The following is a 21708-nucleotide window of genomic DNA, read 5'->3' as shown; positions in this document are numbered from 1 at the left end:
GCTCACCTGGGCAGAGGTGGTGGGTGGCTCCCGTTAAAACACAAACGCCTCTTTGCCCCGGCTGTGGGGGTTGGAACGTGGCCACACGTGACGGGCGGGAGGCGTCCCCACCTCAGTGGGGTCCGAGTTACCCCAAAGCCCGACGGGAGGGAGGTTGACCCGTTGGCCGGCTGCCAGGCCAGGGAGGCGCTGAGGTGTGCCACTTGGCTCAGGGGTGAAGCGAGGGCCCCGAGAAAGCCCGAGGGGCCGGGAAGGAGGCCCCTGGGCATCTAGCCCCTCTGTGTCGCCATGCCAGCCTGAGATAGGCGGGCAGTGTCGCCCGCTGACGTCTGGGAGGAGGATGCCAAGGAAGGGCCTCGGACGCTGCCGGAGCCTGGGCGCGACGGAGCCCTCTGTCGATCGACGGGCCACCCGTGTCCTGCGCCGGCTGGCGCTCGGCCCCGTGTCCTTCTGGGTGCACGTTTGTGCTGAGGAGTGGCCTGGGCTCCACCGTTCTCTCTCCGTGTGAGGAGGAAGCCAGGAATGGCAGATAAGCGCCCGGTGAGTGCCGGGCTCTCCAGATGCACCAAGGTCCTGCCGGGTCCCACAGGACGCGACCACGCCCTCACGCGGGGCACGGCACAGGCGGCGGGTCCACCCCGGAGGAGGCCTCCTGAGGACCCGCCTGCGGGATCGGGTGCTCTCCCCACTGACGCCAGCAGGATCGGAGTCACTTTTCTTCAGTGGACGTTCAGGGAAAAAATAAGAAAGGCCAAGCTGGTGTATCAGAGGGGCATTTTTACCTTCTACGTGATATGGTCATCAGACACTCTGGGTGTGCACGGTTGGGCTTTTGTGTTTTGTTCCTCCCCGGCCTCCCCTCGGCTGGTATCAGCCATCCCTCGAGAGCCTGCGTCCGTGTGAACTCTGTGCTCACCAGGTAGGACTCACGCCCCGACGTCGCCGCTTCTGGGGGTGGCACGTCTCAGGTCCTCAGCGCTGCCCGCTCGTGCTCGCGACGGCGGCAGCCCTCGGTGAGAATAGGCCGCCTTCCTCCAGCAACAAGGAGGATGAACCGGTCCTAGGTGTGAGGTTTGCATCCTGAGCGCTTGTTTAAAGGCCCGCATGTGTTCTGGAACCTTCTAGTCCAGCCTAGGCCTCCGCAGGAGGCTGAGTCAGGAGCCCATCGTCCCGCAGTGGAAGCGTGCTCTCCTCTCCGCCCTCCTGGGCCCCCTTGGGGAGAGTGGGTGGCCAAGCTCTGAGGCCCGGAGGTCGCGGCAGCAGGCCGGCCGGGACACGCGTGGCCGTTCGTGGGACCTTAGTGGGTGGACTTGTAGGGCGCTGAGTACAGAGGCACCTTCTGTGGCCGAGTGACTTCCGCGGCTCTGGTCCAAGCTCTGCTCTCCTCCGCAGGTGCCCCACGCCCGGCTGCGACGGCTCCGGCCACATAACGGGGAACTATGCATCGCACCGGAGGTGAGCCTGCCGTGCGCCGGGTGCCGGGCCGGGGCGGGTGGGGACGGTTTCCTCCCCAGGCGAAGTTCCAGGCTCCAAGTAAGACGTTAACGTTGCTGCATCCGGAGACGGTTTCGTCCCTTTCGTCAGAACTGCCAGTGTCCCCAGAGCCCGATCAGGGCGCCCTCTGACCGGAGCTGGGGGCTCACGGCGCCGCTTCCTGCGCGTGGCCCTGCTGCCGGGACCCGCCGGGGCTGCTGTCACAGAGCTTAAGGGGAGGGGTGAGGCAGGGCGGTGTGAGACTTTGCTGTCCTTGGACCACTGTGGCATTGTTTCCTCTTTCAACACCAGCTTGTCAGGCTGCCCTCGTGCCAAGAAGAGTGGAGCCAAGGCTACACCCGCGAAGGATGACAAGGAAGACCCTGAGATGATGAAGTGAGTCCGGGTCCCGCTGGTCTCTTGGCTGCTGTGCAGACTTGGGGTTTTCCTGTATTTTATCATTTTAAAAGCTCCTTGTAGATTCCGTTTGCATTAACAGAGCTGTGACAGTGCCCATTTTTACAGACGCGCTCATACCGCGCGCGGGGACGCCCTCGCAGGCGGGAGCCGCGTGCCTTGTGTCGAGGGCCCCTGCGTGCGCTGGCTCCTGTCTGGGCTTCTCGGGTTTGCGGTGTTTGACGGGCCGGGAGAGGCAGAGTGCCCTGCTGCCCGCGCGCCTGGGCACGTGGGCACGGACCTCCGGGCCTGGCAGCCCCAGGCACTCACGGGCATCGCGGTCTGCATGGCTCCTGGCCTGGCGGGAAAGGTCAGGTGCAAGAGTCAAGGAGGAGGGGGTGCTTAGAAAGACAGCGAGTCTTTGAATCCTGTGTGCGCGCTCCCGCACCTCTGAAGGGAGCGGATGTGCAGTGAGGGAGCCCGGGAGGGTCACCTTGAACTGGGACCTCAACAGTCCTGTGGGGAGGAGGGAGGACATCCTGGGCCTTAAGTGCTCCGAGTGCTGAAACCCTCTACTGACCTTCTCGCTGGGGGTGCCTGACGCGTCATGAGCCCTGACCCGGACCCCGACCCGCCTGGTGGGGGCTGGTATCGCTGACAACTGATCCTTCCAGGAGGGACCCCCCGAGCTCCCCACTTGCAGGTGGGGGCGAGGCTGTGCCACAGGTGCAGACAGGGTGACCCACCTCCCAATCTGCCCAGGACTTTCAGAGCTGACACCAGGTAGAGCAGGCAGTGGGTGCCCCCAGGCGGGTGAGGTCTGGAAGAGAATGGCTCTGGCTGCCTGGTGGCCCAGGAGCTCGGGTGGCTTGGCTGGGGCAGGGCACGCAGTTCCACGGGAAGCAGGTCTGCCCCGACTGTGTTCCCTGCGGACCAGGAACAGCTGGACACTCACCTCTGTCGAGGGGATCAACCTGGCCCGAGGTTCCGACGCTCCTGGGAGCTCACCCCAGCTGCTCGGCCGCCCGAACATCTGCTCGGCCGCAGAGGAGGGGCCAACTTGACCAGCACTACGCCCTTCAAAGGGGACAGCCCCACCGGCTGTTTGCTGTAATAAGGCAGTGGCTTGTTTATTTAATTTATACAGTAAAACTGTAATGAATGCTAAATCAGAAATGCGAAGTACATGGTTGTTGGTATTGTGAATGCTGCCTACTAAGTGAGAGGGTGGGTAAAGAATCTTTTTTCTTCTGAGAACCTAGGAATTTGCCTGTGATCATACAAGCGCGTTGCTGTTAGGGGTTTAGCAAGGATCCTGCTGGTAGGGGTGATAAATGAATTGTGCTGCATTTGCAAATGATTAAAGTCAAGAGCAGCGTTTTTCAAGTTAACGGGGAAAAATGGTTTGCCTTTTCCTGATGTGCTGTCAACTTTGCTTTGAAAACAAACGACAAGATTTTGCAGCCAAGTGGAGAATGTGACTTGTAGAAACAGTTCAGCATTTACAGGACGGATGAAGTTTCTGATGGCTCCATGGCAAGGAGAGGGGGCCGCCCACTTAGCCCCCCCCGTTTTATAGGATCTCCTCCCGAGCCATGGACTAACCGTATTTATAACTGACGAGCATCTTAGACGAGGGCAGGTGGCCGCAGAAACCTCAGTCGGTGCGCCAGGCCCTGCCGCGTGGCGTGACTTGGTCGGCGGGCCCTGGTGCGGCTGCGGAGGGACCCGTAGAGGAAGGGCTCCCTCTTAGGCGTCTCGTGTCTGCAGCGTGTGAGCCGGTCAGCACGTTGCAGTAAATCCCTTCGGCCACGGCTGAAGAACTGACCTAGACAGTCTGGGGAGGTGGCGGGTGAGTGACTCGGGAGACTGGGATTGACACGTACGCGCTAATGCGGGTAAAGTAGACAACTAACGAGAACCTGCTCTACAGGAGCTCCACTTCGCTCGCTGTACAGTAGAAACTAACACAACATTGTAAAACAGCTTGTACCCCAATCAAAGAAAAGAAGGAAAGTCCATGGAGGTTCCAGCGTGGCGGGTCAGGAGCTGTATACCCATTGCCCGTGGAGAGGCCTCGGCGGCCCCCGGCCGCCCTGGCACCTGACCAAAGAGATGTGCCTCTGACCGGGGGTCCCCTGGGTGTGCCACACGTCTTAACGTGAGGTCACCTGACAGCTCTGAAGATTTAGACCTGGGGTGTGGAGGGAAAGACTAGCAGTGTCATCGGTGACATATCTGAAACCCTCACCATGAAGGCAATCACCGGGAAGCACCAGCAGTCCCTCCCGAGGAGAGGGCGAGGGTTTCGCAAAGAGAGTGGGAAAAAAGCGCTTAGATTCAGCGGCGTGCGGTGACTTGAAGAGCTGCCTCTCACTTGGCCTTTTGATCTTGTAACGTCAGGTACCTCACAGGTACCTCCGAGGGCCGGGCCCGGCGGTGCCCCTGGGACCCGGTTCCCCTGCATCGGCAGGCGGACGCGCAACCACTGCGCCACCAGGGAAGCCCGCCACATGTCTTAACGTGAGGTCACCTGACAGCTCTGAAGATTTAGACCTGGGGTGTGGAGGGAAAGACTAGCAGTGTCATCGGTGACATATCTGAAACCCTCACCATGAAGGCAATCACCGGGAAGCACCAGCAGTCCCTCCCGAGGAGAGGGCGAGGGTTTCGCAAAGAGAGTGGGAAAAAAGCGCTTAGATTCAGCGGCGTGCGGTGACTTGAAGAGCTGCCTCTCACTTGGCCTTTTGATCTTGTAACGTCAGGTACCTCACAGGTACCTCCGAGGGCCGGGCCCGGCGGTGCCCCTGGGACCCCACAGTTGGGAGGCGTCCAGGTTTGGCGGTGGACATAGGAGGGACCCTCCCCAAGTCCCCTGCAGGGGCCCCTGGCAGTGACGCCGCCCCAGATCGGCGGCGAAGGTGACCTCGGGCCGGCCCGGTGGACAGCCCACGTTAGGGCCCACGCGGCTGGTATGAGTAGGAAGGGAGTGAGAGGCGGGACGGGACGTATGAGGACGGGCCCGGCTGAGGAGGCCGCCTGTGAGACGAGTCCGAATTTGCGGGCCACCAGGCAGCACGCTGTCCCCCAGCCCTGCCGCCCCCCAGGGGCTCCCTGCCTCTGACGTGTCTGCAGCCCAGCGAGCTCTCCGTGAACTGGATCCTCCGTGCTTGCGGGGTCTGTGGCACGTAGAAAGCGGTGACAAACGGCTAGTGCCCAGGACAGGCTCCCGGCTAGTGGCCTCTGGGGTGATACAGAAATGGTGCTGGCCACAGGGTCCAGCTGTGGACCGGGAGGCCACCGAGAGCCAGCCGCAGGCCCCGGGGGTCACCGCTGCTGAGGGACGGGGCGAGAAGGCGGCTGCTGACCCCCCAGCTGTGCAGAGGTGTGAGGCCAGGCTGGAGCGGGGGCACGAGCCCTGTGCTGGGGAGGCCCAGGTCCTTCTCTTGCTCCAAGGCCTGGAGTTCATCCAGGAGACCCCGGCGTGTCTTAGGGTCTGGCCCGGGGTGGGGGGGGCGGTCTCTGGGCTCCGGCGCCCGGGGCTCACCTCTGACCTCTTTGTGCCCAGGTGCCCAGTTCCAGGCTGCGTGGGGCTTGGTCACATCAGCGGCAAATACGCCTCTCACAGAAGTGCGTCGGGCTGCCCTCTGGCCGCCCGAAGGCAGAAAGAGGGCTCCCTCAATGGCTCATCCTCCTCCTGGAAGCCCCTGAAGAACGAGGGGCCCACCTGCCCCACGCCAGGCTGCGACGGCTCCGGCCACGCCAACGGGAGCTTCCTTACCCACAGGAGGTGACTCTCCCAGCCGCCCTCTGCCCCTCCGTCACCCGGGAGGGCCCCAGCTGCGGGGCTGTGGGCGAGGCTCCCAGGGAGGGCCAGACCAGGGCTCAGGTGTAGATGGTAGTTTCTCGAGGAAAAAGTAAGACCCAAACTGGTAGCCCATTCAGTCCACAAGCCATTACTGAAAGCCCATCAAATATCGGTCTCTGCAGATAGAACAAGAGGACATCCAGCCCTCCCTGCAAACCAGCACATAAGTTCAATACCTAGTTTGGTGAAGGGTGGTACACACGCGGGGGAGATAGCAGCAGGGAGGGGGTAGGGAGTCCTTTCTGAGAAGGTGGTGTGGCGCTTGCCCCGAGCCGTCCGAGGGGCCGGACTTCAGGGCAGTGGCTTGAGCTGGGAATGGCCTGGGCTGCTGCGGATTGAGGGAGCCAGGGGCACCGGGGACGAGCGACCAGGCCGCCAGCGCTCACGGTGACTCGTGACGTCAGACTGGCCCATGGTGCGTGAGCGTGGACTGGCTTTTCACGTGTGACCTTTGCCTCCAGCTTGTCTGGCTGTCCCCGAGCGACCTTTGCTGGAAAGAAGGGGAAAGTCTCAGGGGATGAGGTTCTCGGCACGAAGTTCAAGACGAGTGATGGTAAGGCTGCCCTCCTGCAACCCCCGCACGTGGTCTTCACAGCCAGAGTGGGCGGGTGGCACCGGCCGGAAGTGGGTCGGGGAAGCAAAGCCGCCCTGGAGCGAGTCGCGGTGGGCACGGGGCTCTTGAGCTGAGCCGCTGGTCCTCCTGGCCTCGGCTCAGAGCCTCCGGCTGCCCTGTGCCCTGGCGTGGCCGTTACGGCTCTGACCCGGGGGTTGGTGAGCCCTGCTGGCGGCTCTGGAAGCCACAGTGGGGGCCTGTGAACTCACTCAGGCTCCCTGACCAGGGAAGCTGAGGAAATCGGCACCATCTGGAAAAACTTCCCTTTTTATCTCAGCAATTAGCACTTGCCCAAGAGGCGTCTCTTTTGCCAGCAAGACCCGGGGCCGGGAGGCAAACAGCTGACACACGTCTCTACTAGTCCCGAGGGCCACCTTTCCCAGCCTGAGATGCGGGCCGCGAGCCAGGGCCTCTGCCCGGGAGGGGGACCCCTGGGCCCCGTCTAGAAACCAGGCCTCGGCTGACCCCCACGTGCGGGAGCCGCGACCGAGGTTTCTCTCTGGGGCAGTGCTGGACAGCGACGAGGAGATCAAGCAGCTGAACCAGGAGATCCGCGACCTGAACGAGTCCAACTCCGAGATGGAGGCCGCCATGGTGCAGCTGCAGTCCCAGGTGGGTGCTGCTGCCTAGCTGCCCCCGCCCCGCCCTCCCAACCCAAGGACGGCCTTCCCGTCCTCGGCCCGCTCTTCCGGGGAGCGTGGGGGGAGCCCAGCGCCCTGCCAGGGTTCTGCTCAGCGTGCGCCCTGCTCGGCGGCGCCAGGAGTCCTGAGGTGCTGGAGGCCGTCCGCCCCGCTGCGTAGGGGGAGCAGGGCCACAGTGTGGCTCCTCGGAGCCCGGCTGGAGCGGGGTTCCAGCCCAGCAGTGCCGCAGACTGGCTCAGTGACCTTGTGGACCTCTTCTCTGACCCGTACCTGGATGTCCTCCCGGGCAGAGAGGAGATAGTAAGAGACTCTACTGCATTCGTTTGTTGTCAGGTGAATGCATTTCTACGAGGAAAGCCATTAGCGCGGTGTCCGACCCAGAAAGAGCTGCTGCGCTGAGGGACGGGGTTACACGTTACTTTAGGTGTCTGCGTCCTATCTCTCTGATTTCCCCAAAACGAACATTTGCAACCGGACCAAAAAAAGAGAACAAAACCCACAAAGAACGGTGATGGTCTATTTTGAAAAGAAGACCATGCCCTTCCCTTGGCTGCTGAGTCGGGGCCGGAGCAGAGCTAGGGGCACAGAAGGGGAGGCCGCACGCAGCCACGTCCCCAAGGACAAGGAGGTGACCTGGCCCTGCGGAACTGGAGGGCGGAGGGGACGGATGGGACGTGTGAGATGCTGGAGTCCACGTGACCTTTGCCGCCCCTCCTTCCCCTGGCAGACGGGCTTTGACGCTGACCTCCTGTCACCCAGAAGCTGGTGTAAAAATAGCATCAGCCCGTGAGGATCAGGAGGGATTTTTGTCCGGCTGTGCAGCATCTTCTCCACGTACACAGGCAGTGGAAGCAGAGGAGGGGTGCAGGGGCTGTCTCCGGGGACCGAGACACCCCGCTGGGTGGCTGTTCCCCCCATACCTCCCTGCTCCTTTCCTTCTCAAAGTCCAAGGGCTCTCCCAGTGTCAACACCCTTTGGGAAGCACCTCTGATTTCTCTTTATTTGCCGATGCCCACCTATTGATAGACAGATTATTCAGTAATAATTATTATTATTATCGCCCTTCTGGAAGGACTTGGAGTCCCCGTTCCCGTCCAGGGAGTCTTGAGCTGTGTGCTCCGCAGGAGGGCTCAGGCAGAGAAGGCAGGCTCCAGACCCCTACTCAAAACTTTTAAAGCCAAAGGCTTGTCACCCGGTGATGAGAGAGAGATGTTCCTCAGCCGCAGGTCACAGGACCGTAGCCTCCTAAAAGGCAGCGCGCCGCCCTGCCCCTGAGGGACGGCTTGGTGTGTCATACGCGCTGCATGAGCTTGCCTGTGCCCTGAGGCTCCTTTGAGACGCAGTGAGGCTGGGGGCCGCCCTCCCAAGCACGTCTCCTCTGGGCCAGGCCCCGGGCTGGGCTTCTCGCCCACCTTCCCCACAGGGTGGTGACCCTCTGCGCAGGATCCTGCTCACCCTGAGACTCACGTGGTGCCTGTGGCACCTAGAGCAGGCGAGGCTGCCCATGGCCGTCAGCCCTGTCGTCACCGTCCTCTGCTGTTCCACGTGGAACACTTAGAGCCCCTGGGAGAACTTCCAGGCTCCCTCCTAGTGCCCTGCTGGGTCCAGAGAAGGAGAAGCGTTTGTGCCGGAAATCCCAGGATGCTCTCCGGTGTGCTGGGGGGATCCTCGGCTGGTTCCGCTCAGCCGTGAGTTGCAGAGAGCTGCAGCGGCCTGCTTTGCTTGCCTTCACAGCTTTAATAAGGCACTTGGCTGGCCTTTCCGGTGGGGGAAACCCAAAGGCAGGCGGACACCCCACGAGGTGTGTACAGTGTCCCTCCCAGAGAGGAGGAAGAACAGGAAGCTAGTAGCAGGCTGGGCCTTGAGCCCAGGTGCCTCCGTCTGTGCTCCTCTCCACCCCGTTGGACAGATGGGGCACAAAAAGCCGTGGCACCCCCGCCCTGGCTCAGTCACCGCATCCCCTCCTCCACCCAGGGACCAGGGTGCTGCCGGTCCTCGCCCGTGGCAGGGCCCCTGCCTCTGCACCCTCCCGCAGAGGGTCGTGAGGCGCGGCCCGGCGGGCACGCCCCGCGCGCTCCCGGGGGGCGCGTCGGAAGGCAGCTCCCGTCTGTGTCTGGCGCAGATCTCGTCCATGGAGAAGAGCCTGAAGAACATCGAGGAGGAGAACAAGCTCATTGAGGAGCAGAATGAAGCGCTGTTTCTGGAGCTGTCCGGCCTGAGCCAGGCCCTCATCCGAAGTCTTGCCAACATCCGCCTTCCGCACATGGTCAGTAGCAGCGGCCCTGTGGCCACCACGGCTGAGCTGGCAGCCACGTCCTGGGGCTCCCGGGAGGGCTGGCACCCCTCTGCCCCTGGGGTCTTGCTGGGAGGGCCCCGACCTGGGGATTCTGCCTGGGCAGACGGCTGGCCACGCTGGCCGTAGCGTCCTGAGCAGCCCGTGCCGTGGTTGTCTCGGCCCGAGTGCCGCCCGCGGTGGGTCCACGGGCTTGTCTCTGGCGGCGTGGGCATGTGGGTCCGAGATTTCCCCCATCGATTTCCCTTGCTTCTGGAAACCCCGGGGCCCCCTGCACGGATGGGCCTCGCTAAACTGGTTCTGTTCTCTAGGAGCCAATATGCGAACAGAATTTTGATGCCTATGTAAGCACCCTCACCGACATGTACTCCAACCAGGAGTGCTACCAGAACCCCGAGAACAAGGACCTCCTCGAGAGCATCAAGCAGGCCGTGAGGGGCATCCAGGTCTAGTCCTCCTCGTTTGAGGAGCCATCGTGCTGATCCGGGGCACCTGGGGTACCCCGACTTGCCTCCATCTTTTACCTCCCTTGCCCTGCCCTCCCAGTGGAGATTCCCAACTCACAGTGACTTCTAGTTGGCAGCCCAGGGCGGCCTCGGGGGGGTTTACCCAGAGGGGTGCCTGGAGATCCGTGTCTCCCTCCATGCGACGCGCTCGCCGGGCCAGAGGCCTTGACCTCTCCACACGAGTGCGGGGCGTGAAGTATTACAAGGTGATTTATTTTTGCTTCTGAAAGCTCGAAGTCTCCAGGGGAAACTCAAGGACAAGGTTCTCAGGGAAGTTTTGGAGCTGCAGCCACAGTACTCCTTTGTCTGTCAAGGCCGAGAGGGCAGCCCGGCCGGGCTGTGGTGCGTGTGACGAGTCAGCCTGGAGCGGCCGGTGCGCCTGCGCGGCGAGGCCGCGTGGCGAGTGTGTTTCCTGTTGTCCTTTAATTCAGTTTTTACGTTAAGGGTGGAAGAGAGCAGCGTTCCAGAGGGTAGGTTAGGAGTAGGCCTCGAGGAAGCTGGCCCGGGACCCCCTGAAAGACAGTGCCAGCTCCACATGGAAGCACCCCCGGCCGAGCCTGCAGACCCTGTGCTCGGGGTTTGGCTCCCTCGAGGCTGCGGCCTTTAGACCCACGTCGGGGTCAAGGCCAGGGCCTCTGGCTCTCCGTGTGCCCACGTGGCCCGTGACCCGCCCGTCACCCGGGTCATGGCTGAGCTTTACCGAGGTGCGGACAGTGTCAGCCAGGTCAGGGGATAAATTCCTAACTAGAGACCACCAAGGTGTCACTTCTTTTTAGATCCATTCGAGATTCGAAAGAAGGTAAATTTTGATTTAATGTGTTAAAAACACAATGCTCCTGACATGTAAATAGAGTCCAAATCAACGGTGACTGCGATTCCAAGTTAGTATTTAAAAGTAGAGAAATTGCCCTTCCTGGAAGAAATAAGAAAGTAGTTAGTTTGATTATTCTGTAAATTATTTAATTTTGTCAAAGTGTAAGTATTTATATTCACAACCTCTTATGTTAACGTTTGCTATTTATTTAACATTTTTATTTATTAATTTTATACTATTTTACCTAGACCCCACACTAGGACACACTGAGAGGGAAATAAATGAAATCAAAGCGAAATTAACGATTTCACTATGAGATAGGCCACACAAAAAAATCTTGCTATAACTTCTAGTTATGATTTTAATGCAACTGAGTTATTTTTTATATATTTTGTTATTTATTCTTTTAATAATGGAATTTTAAAAGAGTATTTTGTAACAGGCATTTTGATAATTTGGGGATATTTCCCCCTCGGTCCAATGGAAAGAACGACTTTTTGGTTTTCTTCATCCCTTTTGGCTCCTTTTGTTTCAGGCGCGGACGGCAGCAAATGGAATTCTGTATTTATTGTTTATTTAAGCGTAGTGCAGATGTGTGTGCTCTGGCGTGTTTCTTGTGTCGCGTCTGTGTGCCGGTTCTTGATGGCTGAGTCCTGTCGCTGTGAGGGGTGCTGGCCGCAGGCCGCCCTGAGCAGCTGCCCGCTCTAGGTTCCCGTCCCTCTGACAGCTCTGATACTGTGATTCTCCTTCCTCAGGAAACGTTGAACCCACAGCACAGCACTTCTCAGTGTGTCTGCAGGGTGATTTCCTAATAAAAGTCCACTCTGACTGAGTGGGAGCTGTGTCTGGTGAGGGTGCCGTCTCTGTCCCGAGAGCTCTAGGGGTCACCTTCCTGGGAGTGGGTGGTGGGTGGGCTCTCCCATCTCAGGCCTCTCCTTTTGATGCTACACGTGGAACCCACGTCTCCTTTGTGGAACCGCCCTCCCCCCGCCAAGGTTTGAGTCACAGACCTGCCTGTGTAAATCAGAGTTTTCTCTTAGGGTCAGAAGAAGTCTTCCTGCTGGGGTTGCTAGACTCGGGGTGTGAAATGGGGACTGCCCCAGGCCACCTCTCCTGGCTGCGGGAGGGAGCCGTCTGCAGAGGAGGGAGTTTGGACGTTTAGGAGGGAGGCAGAGCTGGGAGGGGGAGAGAGAAAGGTGGAGGTGGGAGGGGGAGGCAGACAGAGCTCCTGGATGCAGCCGTACCTGCAGGCGGCAACGGCTATAGTGGCTCCTCACTGTTTTACCCTTTTGTGTCAGGTGGGGCTCTGCCAGGTAAGACTTAGGTTTGGGGCTTCTGGTCACATTCAACCTGAACTCTCAACACAGTTTGACCTCACTGGGAATCTGGCCCTTGAGGGCAAACTGGAGCTCCCACCCGAATTGAGAACGAAGGGAGATTCTTAGGAATTCTGGGCCTCTCTTCCAAGACCTGTCCCAGCTGGACAGTTGAGGGTCTGGAGGGCTCCAGCTGCTGGCTGTGGGGACCAGAGCACGTGGCAGCGCATGGAACCTGTGCAGCCTTGAGGAGGGGCTCCCCGGGGGGCACGGGGGACCAGTGGTCTGGGTTGGTACTCATCTGTGTCAGCACGCAGATGCTGGGGTGACAGCACTCTGGAGGCATGAGAGTTGGCAGGAGACGAGCAGAGGCCAGGACTGTGGAAGAACGGGCGGAGGGGCCGTGTCCGTCCCACGTGTGACATCCTGCTCGCACCCTCTCCCAGGGCCTTGCCCGCTCCCTGCCGAGGGTTTAGCGGGCCTCTCAGCCTCCTGACTCTGAAACGTTGTGCTTCGGGGGAGCCAGCTTACCGCCCCCCCACCTGGCGCCAGTTCAGCCAGAGCCTCTCCCCAGCGCCACACGGCACGGCCTCAGCACAGATTTCCAAGGGCTCCAGCAACGTGAGAAGCACTGGTGCCCGTGGAGGTGACTGTCGGGTGCAGGCGCACTTGCCACGCAGGTCTCTAGCTGGCTTCGTCGCGGTAAGCTCTGCCGGTGGGCTCTGCAGAACCTGGTTGGTCCAAAGAACCACAAAGACGACACGGCTGGGAAGAGGGCCCCAGAGGTCAGCCTCAAGAGCAGGTGAGTGTGCAGATGTGGGGGGGACAGAGGGGCTGTGGAGGGTGGGGGCAGGGGCGGGCCAGAGGCTCCCTCCGCGAGCCGCATCTCAGCGAAGCCCTCTGTGCACGTTTGGGGGACAGGTGGGCCATGGCGGAAGGACAGCCTGGGGAGAGGTCAGTTCCAAACCAGCCCTGGACTGGCCCTGGGCCTGGGCTCCAGCAAAGATGGACTCAGCCTTGCCCTCAGGGCTGCTCAGGCCCGTGGCTGGCCGGGTGGGCCGAGGGCGTGGCCCTGGAGCGTGGGATCTCGGAAGACCTCTCAGAGGCCGTGTGCCGGCTGCGGCAGGTGGATTGGAGGAGAGGGGGCTTCCTGGAGAGGCAGCACCGTGGGCACGGATGCTGGCGTGTAGGACCCTGACGCTGAAGAACCACAGCACTGAGGAGGCTGCTTTGCTCCCGTGAGACCTGTAGGTTTTCCAAACTGTTCTCCGGCTCCAGGATTCTGGGAGGTACCAGGCAGCCTGGCCTCGGGGTTCTGGGTCCTCAGTAGCTCTCGGCTTCCATCCACGATGACATCCTGGGCTCCTGAGGCTTTGCGCACTGTGGTGTCAGCGGGCCCGGGCTTGAATGGGGCTCTGCATTCACCTGCTGCTGTCTGTGTGTGATGCTGTGAGCAGAGGCCCCACGGCAGCCCCTCTGGCTTCAAGCAGATGCAGCATCACCGTGACGCTAGAAGGTTGTATGGTCCCACAGTCTGATGATGACCTTAGCCGTTCGCCCCCCCCAAAGCCACTCCCGCCTCCTGCTTGGAGGGTCTGCCTGAGCCACCAGCCTCCTGGGGTCCAGGGTCGGGGGAGGGTCTTGGCGTCATTGGCATATGCTCTCTTAGGATTTATTTTTGGTGTGGGGAACTCGTCCGCGGCCAGGCCTCCTCTCCCAGCCTGCAGACCCTTCTTTTACACCCTGCAGAGAATAAAACTCAAGGCTTTATCCTGAGGGAGGGGAGCGTTCCCCAGCTCTCAGAGACACTTGCCACCAGCCATCTTTGTCACAGGCCCTTTCTTCCTTCTCCAGCGTCACCTGAATCTGCCAGTTACCCGGGTTCTGAGGTGTGGATGGCCTTGGTTCTGGGCTTCCCACACTCTGGCTATAATTCAGGTTTGGGGTCTGCTAAGCCATTCACTGCATAGCTGTGTCTTTTCTGCCTTCTAAATCACATTGTTGTCTCCTCTTCCATCTTCCCATTCCTGCCAGTTTATACCTTTTTTTTTTTTAAAACATCTTTATTGGAGTGTAATTGCTTTACAACGGTGTGTTAGTTTCTGCTGTATAACAAAGTGAATCGGCTATACGTATACGTATATCCCCATATCCCCTCCCTCTTGCGTCTGCCTCCCACCCTCCCCATCCCACCCCTCTAGGAGGTCGCAGAGCACCGAGCTGATCTCCCTGTGCCACGCGGCTGCTTCCCACTGGCTGTCTAATTTACATTTGGTGGTGTATATATGTCCGTGCCACCCTCTCACGTCGTCCCAGCTTACCCTTCCCCCTCCCCGTGTCCTCAAGTCCATTCTCTACGTCTGCGTCTTTATTCCTGTCCTGCCCCTGGGTTCTTCAGAACGATATATATTTTTTGATTCCATATACATGTGTTGGCATACGGTATTTGTTTTTCTCTTTCTGACTTACTTCACTCTGTATGACAGTCTCTAGGTCCATCCACCTCACTACAAATAACTCAGTTTCGTTCCTTTTCATGGTATTATACCATTGTATAGATGTGCCACATCTTCTTTATCCATTCATCTGTCGATGGACACTTAGGTTGCTTCCACGTCCTGGCTATCGTAAATAGAGCTGCAGTGAACATTGTGGTACATGACCCTCTTTGAATTATGGTTTTCTCAGGGTAGATGCCCAGTAGTGGGATCGCGGGGTCGTATGGTAGTTCTATTTGTAGTTTTTTAAGGAACCTCCATACTGTTCTCCATAGTGGGGGTATCCATTTACATTCCCACCAGCAGTGCGAGAGGGTTCCCTTTTCTCCACACCCTCTCCAGCATTTGTTGTTTGTAGATTTTCTGATGATGGCCATTCTGACCGGTGTGAGGTGACACCTCATTGTGGTTTTGATTTGCATTTCTCTCATGATGAGTCATGCTGAGCGTCCGCTCACGTGTTTGCTGCCCGCCAGTTTATACCTTAAAAACTGTCACTTTAGCCAGGTTTTGAGAGGGTGCCAATGTAGATAGGCGTGTCTACCTGCCCTCCTTACCTGGACCCGCAGGTAACGCCCCAAGGGGGCGAGCATCGGGCTGTGTGTGGAGGCTGTGTTGACGCCACCCCACGATTGCAGGAGAGACTTTCCCCTTAACCGCTGCACCCCTAAGGCTCATGGCTCCGTAGAGGCTGTTACAGCTGCGGGTGTGGAGGGTTTCCTAACCCTGGGCCATACGGGTCTGCAGGTGTTATCGGCGCTGCCTTTCTCTTTGCTCCTCCTTGAAACAGGAGGTGGCTTCTCCGAGAGAACCCCAGCCCCCACCTCAGCCAAGTGCCCGTCAGGTTAAAACACACAGGGGTGCCAGGGGATCCACGATTGTGGGCACACCGCCAGTGCTGGCAACTGACCCTAGGGACAGGCCCCTGCGGTCCCTTCCGGCCCCCCGGACCCCGCCCCTGCTAGCCTTGCCCCTCTCCCTGTCCCCTCGTGTCTAGGGTGTGCGGGCCACTGAAGCCTGGCCTCTACCCTTCCAGCGCCTTTCGTGGCTCCCTCCGTCCCCCACCCTCTGTGCCCTCCTCCAGCCTGTCCGCCCCGCGCCCCGCAGAAGCTGCCCCGGGGTCTCCTCCTGGCCTCGCCCCTCCCTTTCTCACCAACCCTACAAGAGTGTGCCACGTGCAGAGAATGCCCACACTGTTCCCCAGGCCTGCCTTTCCCAGTTCCAGCACCTTCTGGGTCTCCACTTGGATGTCCCACCTGCCACAGGAAGGCTGAGCAGGGTGCCCCCTAGATCAGGCCAGAGTGGGGAGAGGGGTGGCTGCACGGGGCAGGAGGTGGGCCCAGGGCCCTGGCTGTGAATTAGGAGGACCCAGCTGTGCCCCTGGACACCTCGGCTAGGAGCAGCCCCCGGGGGGCGGGGGGAGTCACGCCTGGCAGGCGCCCCAGGAGTTAAGAAGTCCCCGGACCTGCTTGGACCGTCAAGGGAGAGACCCTGAGCCTAACCCTTCCCGGCAGGTGGCTCCACGGTGAACTCCAGAGGAGCTCTGGTCCCTCCTTCCAGCGGGCTAAGCTCCTGAGAGAAAAGCAATCAGTGCTTCTGATTTATAAATAACTTTGATTTAAAACGTGAAGGAGTGGCTGCAAAGAGAAAATATTTGTCTCCCTTCACCTCGGGCTAATTACAGACTGGGTCTTTTTTTTTCCAGAATGAGGAGAAGGCTCTTTGCAGATCATCTTGTCTGTAGTGTGGCCCAAGGTACCTGGACGCCCCAGTGCAGTGTGGGAGGGGCCAGGTGGAAGCTGGCCTCCGTGTCTTGGACAGAGAGGGTGACGTAGCCGCAGGGGGCCCCACCTGAACGTGAGGGGTCTGGGGCCACGGGGCCCAGGAGATTCCCTTCTCAGCTTTATTTCCAGGTTCACACGGTCCAGGCCCTCCGACGGGAGGAGGACTGATCAGCCACATGCTCTGATCTCCTCTTTCTGGATCCTCCTGGAGAGGGTCCTCCTTCACTGTGAGCTGGGGATGGTGGCAGCCACCAGGCAGGCCAGACCTGCTGTCAGAGTGGCCCGTCTCCAGTTGTCCGGTGAGGGTTCACTGTCACTGGAGTAGCCGTGGGCTTCCCTCAAGGGCGGCCAGGCTTGTCCAGGATGTCGTCTCTGGACGCCTAAAGGCGGTCTCCTGCGATGCACACATTTTCAGTCAGAAGCAGAGAGGAGTAAGCCGTGGTCCTTGCCCTGGGATCAACGTTTTCCAGAGGCTTCCCGATCATTCCGGAGCCACCTGGACACCGTACCCTCCCTGGAGGCCCCTCCGCATTCATGCTGTCCCCAGAGGTTACAGCCGCCTCCTGGCCTCGCCCCCCGTGCTGACCCGGGGTGGGGGAAGGTCTGTCCCACGCGATTCCTGCCGAGCTTGGGTCTGGGATCACGACCAGACCCTCAAGCGCGTTTCCTTCTTAAAGTGCTGAGCCTAGGGGCCTTTTAGAGTCCAGACAACTTTAAATTGAGCAGTGATGTGTGCGTGTTCGGAGGGGTTCTCTCCCTGGCCCACAGCCCGCCCCGAATCCTTTAGTGCGGCAGGGGTGCTTCCTGGCTCACATCGCCACGTGTGCTGTGAATACAGCGCTCAGAGCGGGCCAGGCCCTGGGCAGGTCGGCCCTCCGTGCAGCAGTTTCCTCATCAGTTCAGGGGGCAGACGCGCTGAGACACGTGCGTGCCCTGCGGTGAGGACCCGGCTGCCCTGAGGCATCTGGACGCCGCACGCCTGCCATCGCATGTCCCCGGGAAGCCAGCCCAGAGGCATGTGTGAGAGGGGTTCACGGTGGTGGTGATCTGCTCCAGGCCTCAAGGCTCGCCCCCGTCCACAGAGCTCTGCCCCAGCGGCCATCCACACCCCCGCCCCGCACTCATGCTGGAGGGGCCCTAGGGCACCTCCAGCAGGTTTATGCGCCCCTGGGTGGCCAGCGGTGTGGGGGAGGGGATGCTGCCGCTGCCCTGCGCGCTGGAGCCCGGGGTCGGGACTGGCGGTCTTCAGACATCGTTCAGTCACCTAAAGCCTTTAAATGGAGTGGCCCCTGGAGCCCCCACGCTGCTCTGGCGGAGGCTGAGGGTCAGACGGGTGTGGCCGTGGGCAGCGAAGCACAGAACTCGTGCTCAGCAGGGTGGGGCATTTGTAGGGGTGGAGGAGGGCCCAGGAAGCATGTCTGGACAGTGGTGAGGAGAAGCGCACGGACCTGAGTTAGGAGTGCGGGACGAGATGCCCCTCGTGGCGGCTCCTGGTTTCCGACGCGTTAGCACAGGTGTCAGCTCTCTGGTTTGAGTCCAGGCCCGTCTCATACCTGGGAACCTGGGGCAGGACACTTCCAGCCTCTGTGCCTCAGTTTCCTTCTCTGTAAAGGGGTCCACAGCACATGCTGCTGAAGGAGAGTGGGAGAAAGCCAGCGGGAGCCCAGGCCCCGGGCCGCATACCACCCCTGACACTCTGGGGACGCCCTCTAGCCCGCTTCTCCTTCTTGCACCCCCCCCATCAGCACCAGCCACCACTCCTGGCTCCAAGATCTGCCCCTGGTGGGTTCCCAGACACCTGATGTCTGACCACAGCTGCCAGCTAAGTCCTGGGTTTGGAGGCGCCCCCCAGGGCACTCCTGTCTGCAAAGTCTAACGGCCACCCACCTGGTGCCCGCAGGGTGAATACCACTGCTGCTGCCACTGCACTAACAACTGGTCTTGTCCACCGACAGCTGCAGCCAGAGCTTCTGGAGTTTGCTCTTCCCAGGCTGGCCCCGCGTCTCTAAGGCTGCTACCCGCTCACGCTCTCCGCTCAAGCTTTCCCTCTCAAAAGTCACGTAACACAGTGAGAGCTGGCTAAGGGGGAGGGGCCCCTCGAATCCTGGGAACGGCACCCTAAGAAATGCGGATGTCAGCCCCTCAGGGCGCTTCCACCCCAGGTGTCCTGTAGACAGACCTCTGGACCCTGATCTGGCACCACTTCTGTGTCAGGACCCTGTATTAGCCAGGGTTCTCCAGAGAAACAGAACCAAGAGGAGATACCTATATCAGCTGTATCTGCATCCGTATCTGTATCTATATCTGTTATCTGTATCTGTATCTATATCTGTACCTGTATCCATATCCGTATCTATATACATATCATGTGTATCTATCTATACCTGTACATCTATACCTGTATATGGAGAGTGGTTTATTTTCCGGAACTGGCTCACACGATGTGGGGGGGCAAGTCTGCAATCTGTAGGGCAGGCCAACAGCCTGGAGACCCAGGAAGAGTTGATGTCTGGGTGGCGGTGAGAGGGTGAGGAGTGGGGTCTCCATCTTTGCTCTTAGGGCCTCACAGCTGCATGGCTGAGGCCCTCCTCCACTCTGGTGGGTAATTTGCTTTGTTCAAAGTTTACGGATGTAAATGTGGACCACGTTTAAAAAATACCCTCACGGCAACGCCTAACTGGTATTTGACCAAATATCTGGGCACCGTAACCTAGTCAAGTGGACACATAAAAGTAATCATTGCAGATTCCTGTGCCCGGGCATTGCTAACCTTTTATTAAGGTGGTTTGTTTTAAGATGAGAAGTTATTTTTCAGAATCCCTTCCCAGTCATTTTACTTATATGAATACATTTGAGTTCACCAGTAGTTTCAGATCAACATCAAACTGCCGTCACCATATAGTACAAATAGCAGAGAAGCCTCAACTCATGTCTGAAACTGTGGTTAATTCCGCCACAAACGGCTACAAATGGCTTAAAATGAAGAGGAACAAACTTTTTTTCTCTTTTCAGATGACCTAGTTTGGACGCTCGCAACACAACGGGGCAGTGGCGACGCCTTGTGGTCAATATCGGGTCTCGTCATTGCCGTGGCCTGGCCCTGGGACGCGATCCGTCCTGCCTCACTTCACAGATGGCCGGAGGCAGGAGAGACGGTCCAGGTGTAACAGCATTCACTTGCGCTGAGGCCCCCCCTCCTTCGCCCCCCAGTGGAGTCTGATGCGTCTGTGGGTAGTAATCTCACTCTGAGGCCCCAGATGCGGAGAGTGGACTTGAGCCCTTCCCCCTCCGTTGGAGGAGACGTTGGAAGCGGGGCTGGGGGTGGGGTGGGGTGGGGGAGGCATGTTTTAGTTACTGTAATTGCAAAGGCAATTCTTGTCCATAGGAAAAACAGCCCTGAAGTAGGTAAAGTGAGAAGTGACATCCTTGTCCAGGGCTGAGGCTCGCTAAGAAATAATCTTATATATTTACCCACATAGTTATCACTTCCAGGGCTCTGCATTCTCTTGTGTAGATCTGTATTTCCATCTGTTATTATTTGCTTTCTGCATGAAAAACTCACTTTATCATTTCATGTGTCAACTTAAAAAAACGCACAACGTGAGAGTTGAGAGTGAAGTTTTATTTGGGGCGAAATGAGGACTGCAGCCCGGGAGACAGCATCTCGGAGGGCTCTGAGAAACCGCTCCAGAGAGGTGGGGGGGAAGGTCAGTATATACGTGATTCCGGTGAAGGGGGAGTGCATGCAATTGAGCACAGATTATTTTGCAGAAAGTTTCTGCTGGTCACAAGGAGCAGACGTCACCGTGAAGGATTTTAGCGCTTTTCTAGATACGAGGAGATACAAGAAGTGGGCTCATAAAATCGGCTCCTGAAAATATCTCACTATCTGAAGACCTGTTCTGCCACTTTTTCCCAGAGCACAGAGTCCCTCATCCCTGCTCTCCACCCTGAGCTCCTTTCAGGGGCTGTCGAAGGTCAGCAGCTGCAGCGGCACGTGATTGAATCCTTGTAGAGGTGGCTGGCAAGTGCCCATGGCGAGGGCTGCTTTGTTGTTGACACATGTTGTGTGGGTCTGCTGCTGCTTCTAGCTTTTGTATGCCTGAAAAAAATTTCATCTCCTTTTAAAAAAAAATTAATATACTTCATTTTTGCGAGTAGTTTTACGTTTACAGAAAAAGAGGGGATAGTACAGAGACTTCCCCTATACCCCCTCTCCCCTGCACACGGTTTCCCCTATTATTAACATCTTGCATTAATGTGGTACATTGTTACAACTGATGTACCAATAGTGATACGCTATTAAAGTCCATAAGTTACGTCTCGGTTCACTATTGGGGTTGTACATTCTGTGAGTTTTGACAATGCATATGTCATATAGCCACCATTACAGTATCACACAGAATAGTTTCACTGCCCTAAAAACCCTATGTGCTTTGTTTATTTATCCCCCCCCTTCCCCCAACCCCATCCTTGGCGACCACTAATCTTTCTACTATTTCTACAGTTTCGCCCTTTCCAGAATGTCATATCATACAGTATGTACGTAATCACACAGTCTGTAGCCTTTTGAGACTGGTTTCTTTCATTTATTTAGAAGTAGCATAAGGTTCCTCCCTGTCTTTTCATGGCTTGACAGCTCATTTCTTTTTAGAATGAGAATAATGAGAATAATATATAATAATATTCCATAGTTGGGATGTACCACAGTTGTGCACAAAAACTGGCAATTGTGAATAAAGCTGCTATAAACATTCGTGTGCAGGTTTTTGTGTCTACATAAGTTTTCAACTCCTCTGGGTAAATACCAAGGAGACTGCTGTATCTAATAAGACTGTTTAGCTTTGTAAGAAACTGCCGAAGTGTTTTCCAAAGTGGCTGTACTATTTTGCATTCCCACAAGCAATGAATGAGAGTTCCTGTTACTCCATATTCTTACCAGCATTTGGTGTTGTCAGTGTTTTGGGTTTTAGCCGTTGTAACAGGTGTGTAGTGTATCTCGTTGTTTTAATTTGCATTTCCCTGATGACGTAGAATGTCGAACATCCTTTTATATGCTTATTTGCCATCTGTATGTCTTTTTTGCTGAGGCATCTATTCAGGTCTTTGGCCCATTTTTAAATTGGATTATTTGGCTTCTGTTGTTGTTGAGTTTTAAGAATTCTGTATATATTTTGGATACAAGTGCTTTATAAGTTATGTGTTTTGCAAATAGTCTCTCTCAGTCTTTGGCTTATCCTTTCATTCTCTTAATAGTGTCTTTCACAGAGCGGAAGTTTTGAATTGTAATGAAATCCACCTTACAGGGACTTCCCTGGTGGCACAGTGGTTAAGACTCCGCGCTCCCAATGCAGGGGGCCCGGGTTCGATCCCTGGTCCGGGAACTAGATCCCACATGTGTGCCACAACTAAGAGTTTGCATGCCACAACTAAGGAGCCGGCGAGCCGCAACTAAAGAGCCTGCCTGCCTCAACTAAGATCCAGTGCAACCAAAAAAAAAAAAAAA

The 21708-nt window shown here is 57.9% G+C and overlaps 1 protein-coding gene across 1 annotated transcript in view; it reads left to right on the top strand.

Moving 5' to 3' along the window:
• The window catches only part of MYT1 (myelin transcription factor 1), a 43550-nt gene extending 33814 nt beyond the window's left edge, over positions 1-9736 (top strand). The window contains exons 16-22 of the mRNA XM_007103945.2: positions 1393-1455; positions 1786-1869; positions 5438-5659; positions 6199-6290; positions 6859-6962; positions 9114-9257; positions 9596-9736. Coding sequence (XP_007104007.1) covers positions 1393-1455; positions 1786-1869; positions 5438-5659; positions 6199-6290; positions 6859-6962; positions 9114-9257; positions 9596-9736 — 850 coding nt within the window. The remainder of the gene's footprint in view (positions 1-1392; positions 1456-1785; positions 1870-5437; positions 5660-6198; positions 6291-6858; positions 6963-9113; positions 9258-9595) is intronic.
• The last annotated feature ends 11972 nt before the right edge of the window (positions 9737-21708 follow it).

This window comes from Physeter macrocephalus, chromosome 14 (genome assembly GCF_002837175.3).
Source record: "Physeter macrocephalus isolate SW-GA chromosome 14, ASM283717v5, whole genome shotgun sequence".
Lineage (NCBI taxonomy): Eukaryota > Metazoa > Chordata > Mammalia > Artiodactyla > Physeteridae > Physeter > Physeter macrocephalus.
The sequence above is the reverse complement of the archived record's forward strand: the minus strand, read 5'-3'. Positions and strand labels throughout refer to the sequence as shown.